An 18,158-nucleotide genomic window follows, 5' to 3' on the forward strand; every position below is an offset into this window, starting at 1 on the left:
ATGGTCTCAGAAGCATCCTGAAACATCCAGCTGGTATTTTGAAATGATTTTTTGCAGAGCAGTGGTTTCCTCCGTAGTGTCCTCCCATGAATACCATTATTGTTGGGTGTTTTTCTTACAGTGAACACATGAACAGAGACTTTAGCAAGTTCTACAAATTTCTTCAGGTCCTTTACTGTTACCCTAGGGTTCTTTTAGACCTGCTTCAGTGTCGCAGGCTGCGCTTTTACTGTGATCTTTGCAGTATGCCCAGTCCTAGGGAGAGTAGCAACAGCACTGCATTTCCTCCATTTGTAGACAACTTGTCCCATTGTGGATTGATGAATACCCAGGCATTTAGAAATGCTTTTATAGCCTTTTCCAAACAAATGCCTCTCTGCGCTTCTTCCTGTAAGGTCATCTGACAATTGTTTTGATTCACATGAACATTTTTCTTGAGAAGATCAGCCTCTGTCAGTAACAAAACTTTGTGTGCCTTTTTTATAGAGCATGCCACCTTCAACCCACACCTCTAAGCTCATTTCACTTATTGGAACACTTGACTCCAATTAGCTTTAGGAGGAGTTATTAGCCCAGAGGTTCACAAACTTGTTCTGACCTCCACTGTGAATATTTAAATGATGCATTCAGTATTGACAAAAAGAAGTACAATTACTTGTGTTATTAGTTTACGCAGATTGTTTTGTCAATAAATTTCATGTATATTATTTTGTCCTGCATTATAGAAACTTTCTATAATCAGACGAAAAGCAAATTATAAATATATTGACAACACAAACAAAAATAATATTCTTATTTCAGGAATCAATACCCTGTAGTGGTGCTTTGATAAGCAGGCTCGATGCAAAAGTTCCCTTGGCCTGTAGAAAATCTGACTGGGTTTTCACAAGAAATAATTAACAGCTGGTGACAGTAACATATATACTAGGTTTACACTGTGCAACTGTACAGCTTCAAATGAGACTGGTTCATAAGATTAAGAGAAAAGCTGATAAGACCAGGTAAATAAATGCATATAAACAGAATTAAAACTTTGTTAAAAGGCTGTTTAAAAACACAATAATTTACAGTGTAATCATTTACAGTGACTTACAGAAGTACTTTACACATGTAAGCAAATTTCCCACATTTAGCTTCTGATGGAGTGTTCTGGTATTGATATGAACATAATGAACCACTGTCCTTCAGAGTTTTCACATAGGATTTTTGTGCTGTACATTTAAACCAGAAAGGGTAATTCAAGTCTTTATACAATGAGAAAACTTATACAGACTTTTGTGTGAAGGTATTTTGGAAGAAAATGTCATTTTTCACTAACTACCAGGTGTCTTTATGAAACTGTATGAAGGGAGTTTTCTATAAATTACCAGGTGATATTTTAACTTGCATGAGAAGTGGAAACACTTCCAACATCCTCACAAAGCATGCTTCTCACAATACAAATTTATCAGGCCTATCACCTTTATGATTTAAAAATGATTATTAAAAATGAAATTCATATGGAAGACTCTACATCTGCATGGATCCTCAGGTGGCTATTTAAACTAGATGTTTTGGAAAAACACTTCTCACACTGTGTACACTTGTATGGCTTTTCACCGGTATGAATTCTCTGGTGGCTATTTAAACTAGATGTTTGAGAAAAACACTTCTCACACTGTGTACATTTGTAGGGCTTTTCACCAGTATGAACTCTCAGATGGCTACTTAAATGAGATCTTTGAGAAAAACACTTACCACACTGAATACAGTTGTAGGGCTTGTCACCTGTATGAATTCTCTGGTGGCTAATTAAACTAGATATTTGGGAAAAACGCTCCTCACACTGTGTACACTTGTATGGCTTTTCACCGGTATGAATTCGCAGGTGTTTAATTAATGTAGAATTTGTCCTAAAACACTTCTCACACAGTGCGCACTTGTAAGGCTTTTCCCCTGTATGAATTCTCTGGTGGCAAATTAAAGGAGATCTATTGGAAAAGCACTTCCCACACTGAATACACTTGTACGGTTTATCACCTGTATGAATTCTCTGGTGTTTAATTAAAGCTGAATTTGTACAAAAACACTTCTCACACTGTGTACACTTGTACGGCTTTTCACCGGTATGAATTTTCTGGTGGCTGCTTAAATTACATATTTTTGAAAAGCACTTCCCACATTGAATACATTTGTAGGGCTTTTCACCTGTATGAATTCTCAGGTGTACATTTAAATCGTATAGTTCAGAGAAACACTTCCCACAGTGATGACAATTGTAAGGCTGTTCACCTGCATGAATTTGCTGGTGGCGATTTAAAGCAAACTTCATTAAAAAGTCCTTCCCACACTGTGTACATGTGTAGGGCTTTTCACCTGTATGAATTTTCTGGTGGCTACTTAAATTAGATTTTTTGGAAAAACACTTTCCACACTCTGTACACTTGTAGGGCTTTTCACCTGTATGAATTCTCTGGTGGCTACTTAAATTATATACATTGGAAAAGCCCTTCCCACATTGAATACATTTGTAGGGCTTTTCACCTACATGAACTGTAAAGTGTTTCTTTAAATCAGATTTAGTATTAAAACACCTCTCGCACTCTGTACACTTGAATGGCTTCTCACCAGTATTCATGGGTTCTTCAGTTACCAAACCCTTTCTCTGGCCATTTGTACGTTTGTTGCTACCGCTTCTGGTCTGATTATTTCCATTGATTATATCAGAGTCACGATTTAAATCCTCCCGTTGGGTCATCAAATCATGAATTTCTTCTTTGTTACAGTTCGGATTTGGCTCTCCTGCGCATTTCCATGGTTCGGCCTGGTCTTTGTGATCAACACCAGCTCCAGTCATCACAGTATTCATGAGATCACTCCCTAAACGTTCATTGTATTCACACTTCATTTCATCAGATTTAATATTTACACATATAATATCCTGCAAGTCACTGATGTGTTCTGCATGAGGGTGTCCTCCATCATCAGCTTCTGTTTTGATCTCATCAGGGTGCAGAAGGGTTACATATCCCAGCTCTGTACTGTCGAGGGTCTCTGTCTTAAGAACCATAGTGTGAGTGGAGCCAAGATCAGTTTCTGTTTTAATCAGTGACGTGTGTGTGTGATGTACATCACTGACCCCACTGTGTGCTGTAACACACTCTGGCTCCAGTGTGTTGAGTCCTGGTGCAGCACACTCCATCTCTGACTCTGCCATGTAAACAGACTCCAGTCCACTGAGTTCCTCTTCTTTCTGTCTGATCCTGTGCTGCTCAGTGGGCTCTGGTAGTACTGTCTCAGTGTCCTGTCTCAGACAGACTCCTGCCTTTTGATTTAAATACGAAGAGCTAAAAAAATTAATAAATAGAACATTTACTTTCCATCATCTGATTACAACAGAAATGCCCGTATAATCGACAGCCTGTTTGGTTACCGACACACTTGTATTGACATACACAGCCTATCCTACTCAATTGTAAAACACCCTAATCAATACCGTATGTGACAAGAAATAAAACAAAAGTGTACCGTGGCTGGCATTGCACTGAGTTCGGCTAAACGGTCAATGCTCGCTAGCGAAACGCATATTTGTCATTAAAAAGTAAAAAAAAAAAAAAAATTAAATTAAAAAAAATTCACGTTGCAAAATATTAATAAAAATGAACGACACGTTCATACCTTATTCTCTTTCCAACGGAGGTGCTAAAACAGTACCTGGACATTTTCGTTGGCATTCACACCTTAGAGTTTAGATTAACACTCACATCCTAACAACTTCCGTAATCGTCAGTTCTTCTTCTTCTTCTTCTTGTGATTTTCCGGTAGTGCCTAAGCTAACATGCGTATTACTGCCCTCCACTGGACAAAGCAATAATATCAGCACGCGTCTTGGTTCATTAAATCATAACACCGGGAGGCCAGTATCGTATGAAAACTGTATAACTTTTCATAAGAAACCTTAAGTAATAAACAATTAACACCATCATTTGAGAAACCATGGAGGAACTGTCAGATAAGGAACTATTGGGCGAACTTTCTTCTCTCTGATCTCTATATCAATGACCCTACCAAAGCTCAGTATCTTTCTTGTCTTTCTCCCAGCAAGGCTCTAACACACTCCTTTTTGGGTTTTGATCACTGTGACTCTGTGGATGTACCCTCTAATTTAATGACAGCTGAAAGCTGAATGCTTCTCCCAGCTCCATTTGTACTGCTGCCCCTGGAATCTTGCCACCTGATACTGTACTGTCTGTATGTAACTTCTTTAGCCAACTGTCTGCTACAGATCCATATACTACACACACACATTATCAAAAACTGATATAATTAATCCTTTATATATGGCTGCAGTTGCTGTTCTGTCTGCTCCCCATTCTGTTGCTTCTAAACTTCTCACTACATTTAGTCCCTTTTTACATTTATCAGTTATCTTCTGTATATGAACTGCTCATGTTAATCACTCATCAAACTATAAACCTAAATGTTTGAAATGTTTAACTATTTCGAGTTCTTGCCCATATAATCTTAAATTCATTTGATCCCCTTTTTTCTTGTAAGAAAGAGTATTTTTGTTTTATCTACTGAAAATGTAAAACCCCATTTCAATGACCAGTCTTCTACTTTACCAATCACTTCTTGTAGCTTCTTTACTATGAATGTGGTGGAAATTCTATCTACATCCACTGGCGGTGAGAAGAGTCAAAAGACTTACACACAATATTCAATTCAAGCTTTAATGTTTGCAAACATAAGCTTGTCCTGAGAACTCTTACCTAGTGCTCTGAGACGCAGCCCAGAGACTTCCTTTTTTATAGCATAACCAGCGACAGGCTGTCATTAAAAACTGATAAACAGGATACATGCACATACTCAGTAATATTAATTTTAGAAATGGCATTTCGGCAGATGTGTGCGGAGGTGGCTTGTCTGTCTCTTGATCTTTCTTTTCTCAGAAATGTCTGACACAAGAGAGCAGGCAGGTGTTTGTGGTCAGCACATCCTGTAGCACATCTCTGCTGCAGGCCTCTTGCACACACACACCCTTGCAAAAACATAGACATATGACACACATATCTTTACTTAGAATTTTACAAACACAATGAGCTCTGCATTTCAAAATATGGCAAAAATATTAAGCGTTTAATGGTCTTAACAACAAATCATTGGTCAGAAAATTAGCAAGAATTAAACAAATGCACTCCTGAGACCTCCTGTGCCACCATTTGCTCATTTACTTTTGCTGCAGTGAACTGTTTGGGGAAAAGCTAGAAACAGGGAAATTCACTTATACAGGAGACAAATTAACATAATGTCAAATAAATGAGTCTTGTTTTGTATTTGGTTGCATATCATTTGCATGCCATGACTTCCAGCTCTACAAATGTATTCCATGTGCGAAGTACTTTTTCAAAATATTTAATTTAAGGAGCCACCAGAAAATTCATTGTGAGGCAGCGCCTAATGTACTGGGCGGTGCATCAGGAAGTGTCTCTTGAAAGAGGGGGAAATTCCCAGCACAAAGTTCTTCAGCTGCAGGTAGCTGTAGGTAAGTTATACGGTAAAGGTAAAACAGTGGTCAGTCAGGTGCAGCTTTAATTTTTTAGCTGAGAAAACCCAATCTCGTTTTTCTCAAAAGAGAATAGGGAATGAGGTTGAACTCAGGCTGCATGGAAGGCAATTAAAGTGGGTGGCTTTAATTAGATTTCTTGGGCTGGGAGACTTGGGCTGATAGACAGGATTCTGGGTAAATACAAGAAAACCGTGAATATAACGACGTGCCTGTCATGATTGGCCTGAGGAGCAGACAGATCGACCCCTAAGACTGTCTGCGTATATAGCTCTAATTAGACCAGTGTTTGATTATGGGTGTGTGGTGTATGGATCAGCTACAAAAACACAGGTAAGTAAGTTAAGTGGAGTCCGAGCTCAAACACTGTGGATCTGACGCGGGGTGTATGGGTCTCTGCACCGACTCCAGCTGGGCAGGTGGAGATGGGGTAGATGCCTCTCTGGTCCAGAAGGCAGCAGCTCTCATTGTCATGCTGGGTACCTGTGCAATAGCAGGATGAGTCTGACCTGGTGAGGAGGGTATTGCAAAGCATGCTGGGATCACAGTAAGGATAAGACTCAAAGTTTGAGTTGGCGAGTGGTCCCCAGGCTAATGAAATTGGGCTAACAGGAAGGGTATACTGCCCTACAGTTTTGCTGCTGGCAATCCCTCCATTGTTCAAACCAGAAGTGGACCTGAGGGTCCTGGATCAGGTACATGCAGGTGAGGTGAAGTGGGGTCTTGTCAAAGAAGCAGACAGACACATTAGGACAGAGCATTACGCCTTCCTTCCCATTTACATAGATGTGTCTACAGGCCCCCGCACAGGAGTACAGGATTACTGGATTACACACTTACTAGTTTATAAGGTCATTGTTGGTATTGGTTGTGAGTTAATTTATTTTGTTTTATATTTTGGGGAAAGAAGGTATGATTGACTTCAGGTCCAAATTTTAGAACAGGAATGAAATAACACAGTTAAAGGACAAAGGGAATTTGCAATACACATTCCCATGTTTCTTTCTACAGTTTATTCAGTTTTCACATTTCTTTCAAATTGTACTTTAAATTTCATCACAAAATATCAACCTATAATTAATAAAATGCTCACAAACACTTATTATAAAAGGAAAAAGGCATCTCTGATTGTCACAGTCATTGTTGCTGTTTTTTTCAGACGTCTGTCTAAAATACAATCATCAAGGAATATTCAGTGAATTATAAACAGTGCTACGACAAACATTGCAAAATGGCTGGTTTACTGCCCTTTATTCACTCCTTCAACACAAAATAAACATCCACCAAATCCACAAAAAAGGACTTCCTTTAAAAATATGAAGGGATTTTAAAAAATGAATTATCAGGGTGTTTTTATTTTATTTTATAGACATCCAAGGCATTTCCGACAAACTTAAAGAATGATTTCATGCAACACTTTCCACAATGCGTAGATTTGTCAGGCTCTTTGCCTGTAGGTGATTTTTAATTTATACATTTAACATTACATTTGAAAGATTTTTTCACTTGTAAGAATACTCGGGCATAAATTGACAGTAGATTTAGTTAAAAAACACTTTTGAACTGTATGAATTCTTTGGTGCAGAGTTCATGAAAAAGTCGTTCCCACATTGTTGTACACCTGTCAGACTTTGCACCTAAAGAATATTTTGTATTAAAAGACTTCGCACAATGAATACACAGAGAGCGCTTTTCATCCATATGAACATGCTGGTGAATATTTAGAGCTGATTTTGTATGAAACCTGTTCTCATGTTGAGCACACCTGTATACCTTTTACGTGATATGGACTCTCTGGTGACTATTTAAATTTGATAGTTTTGGAAAACACTTCCCACACTGAGAACATGAGTAGGGCTTTTCACCTGTATGAATTCTCAGGTGTATGTTTAAATCAGATTTTGTACGAAAACACTTCCCACACTGAGAACATTGGTATGGCTTTTCACCTGTATGAATTCTCAAGTGGATATCTAAAGAAAACTTTTTATTAAAACACTTCTCACACTCTGTACACTTGTAGGGCTTTTCATCTGCATGAATTCTCAGGTGTACATTCAAAGCTGAATTTGTACTAAAACACTTCTGACACTGGCTACACTTGGGCTTTTCACCTGTATGAATTCTATGATGGCTATCTAAATGGGATATTCTGGAAAAACACTTGCCACATTGAATGCATCTGTATGGCTTTTCACATGCATGAATTCTCTGGTGGCGATTTAAAGCAAAATTTGTGCTAAAACACTTCCCACACTGAGTGCATTTGTAGGGTTTTTCACCTGTATGAATTCTCAGGTGTTGATATAAAACAGAATTAGCACTAAAACACTTCCCACACTGAGTGCATTTATAGGGCTTTTCACCTGTATGAATTCTCAGGTGTACATTTAAAACCGATATTGTACGAAAGCTCTTCCCACAATGAGAACATTGGTAGGGCTTTTCACCTGTATGAATTCTCAGGTGTACATTTAAAGCTGAATTTGTAGTAAAACACTTCTCACACTGTTTACACTTGTATGGCTTTTCTTCTGTATGAATCACACCTTTCTTTCTCTGAGTTGTCTTGATTTGACAGAAATTCAGAAGATCGGGGTGTTTAATTGAATTACTTATGGGATCAATTGCAACATTCACTTTCTGACAATGAATGTGTTTGTTGCAATCGTTTGTACTTTTCTGGACAATTTTGGTGTGATTATTTTCATTGTTTATGTTACAGTGCTGATTTAAGTCCCCACATTTGGTTGACAGATTATAAATTTCTTCTTTTTTAAAGTTTGAATTTGCACATCGCCATGATTCAGTCAGGCCATTGTAATAAACACCAGCTCTGTTCACCGCAATATTCATGAAATCATTCACCAAATTTTCATTGGATTCATACTTCATTCGATCAGAGTTGATATTCACACAATCAATGTCCTGTATGTTACTGATGCATTCTGACTTAAGGTATCCTACATCATCAGCCTCTGTTTTGATTTGGTCAGGATGTAGATGGGCTACATATCCCAGCTCTGCACTGTCTAGGCTCTCTGTCTTAATAAGATCCCCAGTGTGGGTGGAGCCCAGATCAGTTTCTGTTTTAATCAGTGATGTGTCTGTGTGGTCTACATCACTGACCCCGCTGTGTGCTGTAACACACTCTGGCTCCAGTGTGTTGAGTCCTGGCGCAGCACATTCTGTCTCTGACTCTGCCATGTGGACAGACTCCAGTCCACTGAGTTCCTCTTCTTTCTTTCTGATCTGGTGCTGCTCAGTGAGCTCTGGTAGTGTTGTCTCAGTGTCTAAGACAGACTCCTGCCTGCATCATCCTGCTGCTCAAAGGTGTGCAGAACTGCAGCTCCTGCAGGGAAACAGGGGAAGGGATTTATCCTTAATCAAACAGGTCCTACTGCAGCAGCTGACACATTCTTTACATTCTGCAGTCCTGCAGATACCCGGCTAACCACGGGGGGCACTCTTGTGTTATGAGGTAGGGAAACCCTTCCTCCCTTCATGGGTGATACCAAGAGCTCTACTTTCTCAAATCAATGTTGCACGGTGCATGAGTGCAGTCAATGGGACAGTGTGTGGGCACACTGGGCGGGGCTAGCGAACACTGGCATTCTTGGGACCAGAGCAAAGAGTGCACAGCTCAAAGCAGGCGGTGCAGGAGGAAAATAAGCTGTATTAGGCTGAATATAATATTAGAGTATAATATCAATATCCCAGCTGGATTCCCTGACTGACCACCACAGGGGGCGCTCCTGCACCACAAGGAGGGAGAAGCCCTTCTGCCCTCCCTGGGTAATAGCGTGGGCTGGTCATGGCATTAGAGTAATTTCCCTCAGTCATGTTCCCATTCATGTCTCTGTCTTGGACTGTGGAGCTGCCTGGAATGGCTTGAATTTAATTCTACACAGTTTACTTCATCAATAAATGCAACTCAAAAAAATGAAAACGATATGTATCATAGGCCAAAGTTTATGACTCAACTTATAGAAGATGGCAACACTACTGCAAATAACCGAATTGTCAGAATGTACAGGAGAATTTATTTAAAAGTTTCTTTTTTTATTTTTGCATTGCTTTACTTCCGTTTTCATATGCTGGTGAGAGAAAAGTAAATTAAATCAAAGTGGGATTCAGGTCTTTGAAAACACTGATGTAACTGATCCCGGTTTGATCCTGTCAAGTCTTGTGGCTGAGACATGCTAAATTGGTATCAATTAGCCCCTGATCTCTGCTTGTTTTATCATACTCCTTCACTTACAGGTTCTACATAATTTCCACCTCATTACGTCACAATGGCATGCTACTGTATAATTTACAAACAATGGCCTCACCTTATGTGGCTACTTCGCTGAAAAGCAATAAACTAACTCAATATTGTAATACAGGCTTAAACCATGTACCTATATCATGAACAGGCTCATGAAGAAATCACGATGGACCAGAAGCTTTCAAACTCTAAAATGAGTTCTACAATCACGTGTGTTTTAGCAGCTACTCCCAAATAAGCAAACACAACTTGTAGGAAAACAATATACGATTTGAAGCGGTAAGTGGTAAAGCATCAAGATTGTGGAAAACTTACTCCATCGTTGTTGACTCAATCCATACTAATCGTTTGTTTAACTTGATGTAATTCTCACCTCTTCCTCCGCCTCCTTCTTCTAATATTTCCGGACAGACTTAACGCTGCAAGGCGTGATGCTGCCCTCCACGCTCAAAACGACACACTGCATTTCATTTTATTCTCAAATACTAAAATAAAGGCCAGTGGACAGCAAATATCGTACGACTGTTCTTTAAATCGGTTGACTCTTTTCGCGAGGAACCACAGATTTGACAGAAAAATAAGAAACTGCTAAGTCTGACAATTCCTTATACTAATGCTCCCTCACCTTGCTGAAGTTCTTGCATAAAACATGACATACTCCTCTGTCTCTGGACTACCACACTGACGCAGCCCACACTGCCTGTGCTTAAACTGTGTGATGCATGATAAAGTGTATAATTAAGTTCAGCAGCGTTTGGTGAATTTGTCGAAGCTCGCCATAAGAAGAATCAAACTTCCGGTGCAATTACTAGACTGGGATTCAAAATAAAAGCGCATTTTACGTTTTAAACGACCACAAAGGTCGATACTTGAGAGCGGTCTACTAAAGCATTCTGCCCCTAATGGCCGCACCCCGACTGTTTTCTAAAGAGTTCCCCAGTCTGGAATGCCATTATGTACTAGCGGTTTTTGATGGTAAAAACATAAATATTTCTGCTCATATATATTGCCTACTGCTAGGCAATCTGCAAAAATAAAGATCTTTGGATACTGGTTGAGTATTTATTTTGGGTATCTTTTCCATCACCAATATTTAAAAAAGTTAAAACGCATGGATACGTCATATCTAAATCACTCTCTATTGACCTGGCACGTCTCAACATCATTCGAAGCACTTCCTTCCCATGGGGCTATGGGTGTGAATGCACAAGAAAGTCGAAATATTTGACATAATTAACAGAAAAACTTCATACAATAAAGTTTCCTGCCGATTACATCATCACAAATGCTCCAGGCCCACAATCAATAATTCTCTCCCGCTGGCTATACAGCTGCATATGCCAGTCACAAAATCTGACCAAAAGTAGCCAATTACAGAACACTTGTACACAGGTTTTGGCGTTGTAAAAACTTGTGGTTGCCACCTTGGTTCTGTGTGGAATGGAAGCTGACTTGCTTGCTAGCTAATAATTGCCCAAAAATATAAAATGCTGCTTTAACAGCTGTGTAATCTTTGCGGGAAACTAGTTTATATATGATTTAAATGCATATCTGTCATTTCAGATGCAAATCCCCAACATAATATTGTTTCATGACTCTACAAAGCGGCCGATTGTGGGAAATCGATACCGGGAAAACGTGACGGAGGATATGCGGCTCTACTCAAAGGGTAAAGCTCACACGCCCTCGGATAAGATCGTCTGGCATCGTTCTCACCTCACACAGCTGGTTGCTTGTAGGCGTTTTGCATTTTTAAAACAGAGTTCCTTAAATGTATATCCGATCGTACATTTTGGAAATCCCCACAGAGCAATGGTTAACGAGTCCTCCACAACAAAACTATGGCCGTGTTCCGGTAGGGTACACGTGTGTTCTGGTGTTCCTGTGAGAACACGCCTCCAGGTGCAAGACTGTGAAAGACCGCATAATTTCCCTTTCGATTTGGAAAGTACTTGTACTTTTAGGTCACCACTACTGACCTCAATCCTTAGCAAGAAACACATCAACCCTACAAAAATTTGTAACATTTGTACACAAAATCCTCCTGTTTTCTGTTGTATGTTTTATTGGCTTCACCTCTCACTTGTAATTTAAAGAGTTTTTTTTTTTGTCTGTTTGCTGTATTTGTATGTTATTTAATGTGTTTTGTTTTCATTTAATTTTGGTGTGTGCTATCGCTTTTTCTTTATATATGCGTGCTTCAGTAAGGCTTCAGTGATTTCTTTTTTGTCTGCTAGTTGAATGAAATGAAATGGTAAGAATTGGGCTTTAAGTTGTTTTCTACGAGGTACCTTCAACGTTTAGAGAAAGCCTCCATTCTTGTAGAAGCATAAATGTATTGTTTCGGCGGCACGAATGCCAAATTGCAAACGTGTTAACGCTTTTATTCTTTTATTTCTTCAGACAAAGTTTGAAAGCAACTTATTTCAGTTAAAATGGAGATATAATGGACCAGTGTACAATATATCCGATTGCCACGGAGTTTCTCAAGGAATTCCTGCTCTCTCTGCGATTACGAGAAAAATGCGGAAGACGTAAAAAAGAAGAAAATCATTCGTTTGGAAAAACTTGCCCGACGACTTTAAGGCCCGCGAAATTCAGCCAACAGAGTTTGAATAATCAGCAACCAAAGCTGGTGTACTAGGTCTCCAATGAGAATCGGTCTAACGTCATCTATTTACGGTAGGCTATACGACAGATGTGTACATCCCCCTGTGCAATATCACTTAAATGTCAAATGATTCAAAATTGTATCACCTCTCAATAATTGCATTATTTCTAAGTTGATAAGTAGAGTATTTCCTCTTATGAACAATCAAAAACAAATACTTTAGAAAGACTATATTGAAAATGCAGGCCTCAAAGTAGAAACTCAATGCAACAAAAGTGAATACACCTGTGATCACTGACACACAAGTTAGAAAACCTCTGATCATTGAAACAAAATTGAGTACACCTGTGATTTCCAATTAGCCTAATTGCATGAACATGGTTATAAAATGACCTGTGAACACCAGCACTTTCTCAATTTTGGACCTATGGGCTGTGTCTATCTGCATCATGGCTCCACAGGGAAAAGAATTGCCAGAGGAACTGAGAAATCTGATTGTGAGACTTCACAAAGATGGAAAAGGATACAAGAAGTCGGTGACCAATTAAAAATCAGTCGAAACACAGTTGCAGCATTAATCAGAATCAGAATCAGAATCAGAATCAGGTTTTATTGCCAAGTAGGTTTACACATACGAGGAATTTGTTTTGGTCAGGTGGTGCATAACAGTGAACATAAAATAAGATAAATAAAATGAAATAAACATAGTGCAATAAAAACATAACAGACATAAAATAACATAAACATAGTGCAAACGGTAAACAGTAAACAATAAACAATAGTGCAAGGGGATAAAGTGTTATCAGTACAGGTGCTGTCTGTTTGGTGTCCGTGGGGGTCAGGATAACAGTACAGTATCAGTGGGGGTCCCGGGCCTTGTTGATGAGGCCAGCTGCAGTCGGGAAAAAACTGTTCTTGTGTCGTGAGGTTTTGGTCCTGATGGACCGCAGCCTCCTGCCGGAGGGAGTGTTTGAAAGAGTTTGTGTCCAGGGTGGGAGGGGTCGGCCACAATCTTTCCTGCCCGCCTCAGGGCCCTGGAGGTGTGCAGGTCCTGGAGGGATGGCAGATTGCAGCCAATCACCCTCTCAGCAGCGCAAATGATACGCTGCAGTCTGCCCTTGTCCTTGGCGGTGGCAGCAGCGTACCAGATGGTGATGGAGGAGGTGAGGATGGACTCAATGATGGCAGTGTAGAAGTGCACCATCATTGTCATTGGCAGGTTGAACTTCTTCAGCTGCCGCAGGAAGTACATCCTCTGCTGAGCCTTCTTGGTGAGGGAGGTGATGTTCAGCTCCCACTTGAGGTCCTGGGTGATGATGGTGCCCAGGAAGCAGAAGGACTCCACAGTGTCGACTGGGGAGTCATGCAGGGTGATGGGGCGGGTGGGGCTGCGTTCCTTCTGAAGTCCACTACCATCTCTACTGTCTTTAGGGCGTTGAGCTCCAGGTTGTTATGGCTGCACCAGGACACCAGATGTTCAATCTCTCTCCTGTAGGCAGACTCATCCCCACCAGAGATGAGTCCAATGAGAGTGGTGTCGTCTGCAAACTTCAGGAGCTTGACTGACTGATGACTGGAGGTGCAGCTATTGGTATACAGGGAGAAGAGTAGAGGAGAAAGGACGCAGCCTTGAGGGGAGCCGGTGCTGATGGTCCGGGAGTCGGAGACGTGTTTCCCCAGCTTCACGTGCTGCTTCCTGTCAGACAGGAAGTCGGTGATCCACCTGCAGGTGCAGTCAGGCACGTGCAGCTGGGAAAGCTTGTCCTGTAGTAGAGCCGGGATGATGGTATTGAAGGCGGAGCTGAAGTCCACAAACAGGATCCTGACATAGGTTCCTGCAGTGTCCAGGTGCTGGAGGATGAAGTGGAGGGCCATGTTTACAGCATCGTCCACAGACCTGTTGGCTCTGTATGCGAACTGCAGGGGGTCCAGGAGTGGGTCCGTGATGGTTTTGAGGTGGGACAGTACAAGGCGCTCAAAAGACTTCATTACCACAGAGGTCAGGGCGACGGGTCTGTAGTCATTAGCCGCGTTTCCACCAAAATTACCCGGAACTTTCAGTCCCAGGAACTACTTTACCAGGAACTAAAAGGTTCCTTCAGCCAATGGTTGTCTGCGTTTCCACCGGGGTCTAAAGTACCGCGAAGATTAGGCAAATTAGCACACTGACTTTGTCGTCGGTCCCATCTGTCATATGATTTCTTCTGTAACCCCATACTACCACCGAAGTAGCCTACATTATTTTCTAATAACCGTGACAGCCCGGAGGGGTTTATTCCACTTATATACAACGGGTTACCAATGACTATATATGGTTACTTTTGTATTTATTGATTTTCATATATCCTCTCAAACACATTCATTATCAGCAGAAAACATGCACACGTTGTAAACAATTTTCTGTTTTATTACTTTCTCGTCGTCAATTCCATATAGGCCAATCGCAAAATGACAAGAATAGAACGAAAACTCGGACTTGCGTGAAAATGTAAATTAGTAGTGGTACAGCCACCGTTTGCTTTCCTTCGAAGTTACTGCTAGCCGAGCAGCGAAGTGTGCCCTCCAGATGCGAATCATGCACCATAAATGAGTCCATAGTCTTCCTGGTCTTTTCGTGGAATTGAAAAATGGCAGTAAAATTACGGCAGTCTGAAAAAGCTAAAGGGAAGATTACTAGAATTAACCAGTTATTTTACCCGGATAAAAAGTGCGGAAGGTGATTTCCAGTTTGCTTGTACTGTATCACCAATGTTAATTATGCAGAACTACCGCATACCTCACATAACTGTATCAAACGTTTTGAGTCAATTACAACGGGCTAACAAAGAAAATCCGGAAGAAAGTATTCAGCAACCGAATTAATCCGTTTGAATGTTTTGGTAGCCTACGTAATATGCTGTCCCAGCACGAATGCTTAGCATTTTATAAAACGAATACTAAAGCAAGAAAAGAACAGAAGAGCACACGTTATAATTCCAAGACGTTGACAGGCTATAACCAAAAGTAGGCAACTGCGCCGCATAACATACAAGTTTGATTTGAAGTTATTATGAAAATAAAGTGGTTTGCCGCTGCATATTTTCAAACATGGCGGGTAATGGCGGAAAATAAATACAACACAAATGCTACGAGTACTCGACCAATCAGAAATGTTCAGCGCTGCAAGCTCCACCCAAAAGGTTCCTGTACTTTCGGAAAGTACTACCCCCCGAGCAGGAACGTTTTGGGGGGTAAAACAAAGCCCCCAGAACTAAATTTAGACCCTAGTTCCTGCGGTGGAAACGCACTGAGTTCCTCAAAAGGTTCCTAGTTCCGGGGTATAGTTCCTGCGGTGGAAACGCGGCTATTGAGTCCTGCGGTCCTTGTTTTTTTGGGGACGGGGATAATGGTAGAGGTCTTGAAGCAGGCTGGTACGTGGCATGTCTCCAGTGAGGTGTTAAAAATGTCTGTGAACACCGGAGACAGCTGATCGGCACAGTGCTTCAGGGTGGAGGGAGAGACAGAGTCTGGTCCAGCTGCTTTGCGGGGGTTCTGTCTCTTGAATAATCTGTTAACGTCCCTCTCCAGGAGGGAGAGAGTCGTCATTGTGATAGGGGAGGGGGAGGGGGCCTCTGAGGTGGGTGATTGTAGAGAGGCCCGGGCTCCTGCTGAGATGGGGGAGGAGGAGCTGGTGGTCTGGAGCTGGTGAATGGGTTCACGGGGGATGGTGTCAGGACTGTCCCATTGTCTTTCAAATCGGCAGTAAAACTCATTCAGGTCGTTGGCCAGGCGCAAGTCATTAGTGGAGTGGGGGGCTTTCGGTTTGTAGTTGGTGATCTGTCTGAGGCCCTTCCAGACAGAGGCCGAGTTGTTTTCTGAGAACTGCTGTTGGAGTTTCTCAGAGTACAGTCGTTTAGCATCTCTCACCGCCTTGCTAAACCTGTATTTAGACTCTTTAAACCGGTCCTTGTCCCCACTCCTAAATGCTTCCTCCTTTGCCAGCCTTAGCTGTCTGAGTTTAGCTGTAAACCAGGGTTTGTCGTTGTTGTAGATAACCCTGGTGCGTGATGGTACACAGCTGTCCTCACAGAAGCTGATGTATGATGTCACAGCCTCTGTGTACTCATCCAGACTGATGATAGCAGTCCTGAAAACATCCCAGTCAGTGCAGTCCAAGCACGTGCGAAGATCCTCCATAGCTTCACTGGTCCACTTCTTAGATGTCCTCACAACAGGTTTGCAGAGTTTTAATTTCTGCCTGTATGCAGGAATCAGGTGGACTATGATGTGGTCAGAGTGTCCCAGTGCAGCGCGGGGGACGGCGTGATAGGCACGGTTGATTGTACTGTAGCAGTGATCTAAAGTGTTCTCCTCTCTGGTCGGGCATTTAATCAACTGGTGGTATTTAGGCAGTTCGTGGCTGAGATTCCCTTTGTTAAAGTCGCCGAGGACGATAACGAAAGAGTCCGGGTTTGTCCGCTCCACACACAGTATCTGGTCGGCGAGCGTACGCTGTGCCTCCTGCACGAGGGCTTGCGGTGGAATGTAAACACCGACCATAATGAATGAAGCGAACTCGCGGGGGGAGTAGAAGGGTTTGCAGTTGATGAAAAAAGTTTCCAGAACAGGAGAACAGTGCTGCATAATCACTGTAACATCTTTACACCAGCCACTGTTTGTATAAAAACAAATACCTCCACCTTTCATTTTGCCGGAGCCCTCTGTGTCGCGATCCGCTCTGAATAGCTGAAAGCCTGCCAGCTGCAGCGCAGAGTCCGGTATCGATCCACACAGCCAAGTTTCCGTGAAGCACAAAACGGAAGATGTTGAAAAGTCTCTGTTTTTCTCCACCAGTAGCTGGAGTTCGTCCAGTTTATTGCACAGCGATCGCACGTTAGATAGAAATATTCCCGGTAACGGAGTGCGTAGACCGCGTCTGCGGAGACGCACGAGCGCACCGGCACGTTTCCCTCTCCTCCGGCGTTTCACTGCGTGAACAAGGGTGAGCGTACCTTTGACAAAAGTGACCAGTAATTCCGCAGATGTGATGAGAATGTTCGGAAATAAATCCACAGGAGTTGTTACCCTGATATTCATGAGCTCTTCCCTGGTGAAAGAGTTCCGGATGCTATCGCAAAACACTGAATTTACAAACAAAACAAGGCAAAACAATGCGCACCAACACACCGAGGCAGCCATCCGCGGCGCCAGGAGGTATAGAACGAGCCATAGTACCACAGTGACCGTCCTCTTAAAATGACACCACGGACAGGGCGCTGCTTGCACAATCTAGCTCTGAAAAACAGACGGGAAAGTGCTTCAGACTTGGCACAGGGGTAATCAATGGAAATCAGAGTTTCTGTGACCGCTCAGACAGTGCGAAGGACGTTGCATAACGTCAACCTCTATGGACGGCGTCCAAGAAAAAAAACCCTTGCTTGCTCTTCAGCACAAAACGGCACAAAAAGATTAAAGTTTGCCAGAGAACATGAAAAGAAGCTTGATAAATATTGGGAGCACATTCTTTGGTCAGATGAGACCAAGATACATTTGTTCGGCTCAGATAGGGTCCTGCATGTTTGGTGTGAACCAGTGTAAATGATATAATGAGTGTTTGAATGTAAGTCACATGAAATAAATAATGTCAGGAATTGTAAAGTTGAATACACAAAAGTGAATGCTGTATACAGCACAACCACTACAGCCTGTAAATGTGCCACTTTAAATGTCAACGATAGTCTAAACAGTGAATT

General features: G+C 41.6%; 3 protein-coding genes across 7 annotated transcripts in view; 1 reads left to right on the forward strand and 2 right to left on the reverse strand.

Moving 5' to 3' along the window:
* Positions 1-18,158, forward strand: part of LOC135249380 (zinc finger protein 260-like) — a 115,519-nt gene that overhangs the window by 86,312 nt on the left and 11,049 nt on the right. The gene's annotated exons all lie outside the window — the stretch shown is intronic.
* LOC135249403 (zinc finger protein 883-like) lies at positions 1,011-3,790 on the reverse strand. Its single transcript, XM_064325020.1, has 2 exons — positions 3,658-3,790; positions 1,011-3,326 (listed from the first exon to the last, which is right to left on the reverse strand). The coding sequence occupies exons 1-2, from the start codon at positions 3,711-3,713 to the stop codon at positions 1,496-1,498; spliced, it is 1,887 nt and encodes a 628-aa protein (XP_064181090.1). The 5' UTR covers positions 3,714-3,790; the 3' UTR covers positions 1,011-1,495.
* On the reverse strand, positions 6,543-11,686 carry LOC135249428 (zinc finger protein 676-like). Of its 3 annotated transcripts, none has more exons than XM_064325070.1 (2): positions 11,532-11,686; positions 6,543-8,897 (listed from the first exon to the last, which is right to left on the reverse strand). In XM_064325070.1, the coding sequence occupies exon 2, from the start codon at positions 8,750-8,752 to the stop codon at positions 7,322-7,324; it is 1,431 nt and encodes a 476-aa protein (XP_064181140.1). In that variant the 5' UTR covers positions 8,753-8,897; positions 11,532-11,686; the 3' UTR covers positions 6,543-7,321. The 3 variants fall into 3 exon arrangements, with proteins under 3 accessions (XP_064181140.1, XP_064181139.1, XP_064181138.1); XM_064325069.1 differs by lacking the exon at positions 11,532-11,686 and adding an exon at positions 10,441-10,572; XM_064325068.1 differs by lacking the exon at positions 11,532-11,686 and adding an exon at positions 10,131-10,270.

Source organism: Anguilla rostrata, chromosome 2 (genome assembly GCF_018555375.3).
Source record: "Anguilla rostrata isolate EN2019 chromosome 2, ASM1855537v3, whole genome shotgun sequence".
In the NCBI taxonomy this organism is placed as follows: Eukaryota; Metazoa; Chordata; class Actinopteri; order Anguilliformes; family Anguillidae; genus Anguilla; species Anguilla rostrata.

What these genes read in the sequence shown, in the direction of transcription:
- LOC135249403 (XM_064325020.1), bottom strand. Translation starts at nt 3,713, where the DNA reads ATGCCAACGAAAATGTCCAGGTACTGTTTTAGCACCTCCGTTGGAAAG. An exon ending in TCCGTTGGAAAGAGAATAAG is followed by an intron (nt 3,327 to 3,657) that starts GTATGAACGTGT and finishes TAATTTTTTTAG; the next exon opens with CTCTTCGTATTTAAATCAAA.
- LOC135249428 (XM_064325070.1), bottom strand. Translation starts at nt 8,752, where the DNA reads ATGGCAGAGTCAGAGACAGAATGTGCTGCGCCAGGACTCAACACACTG.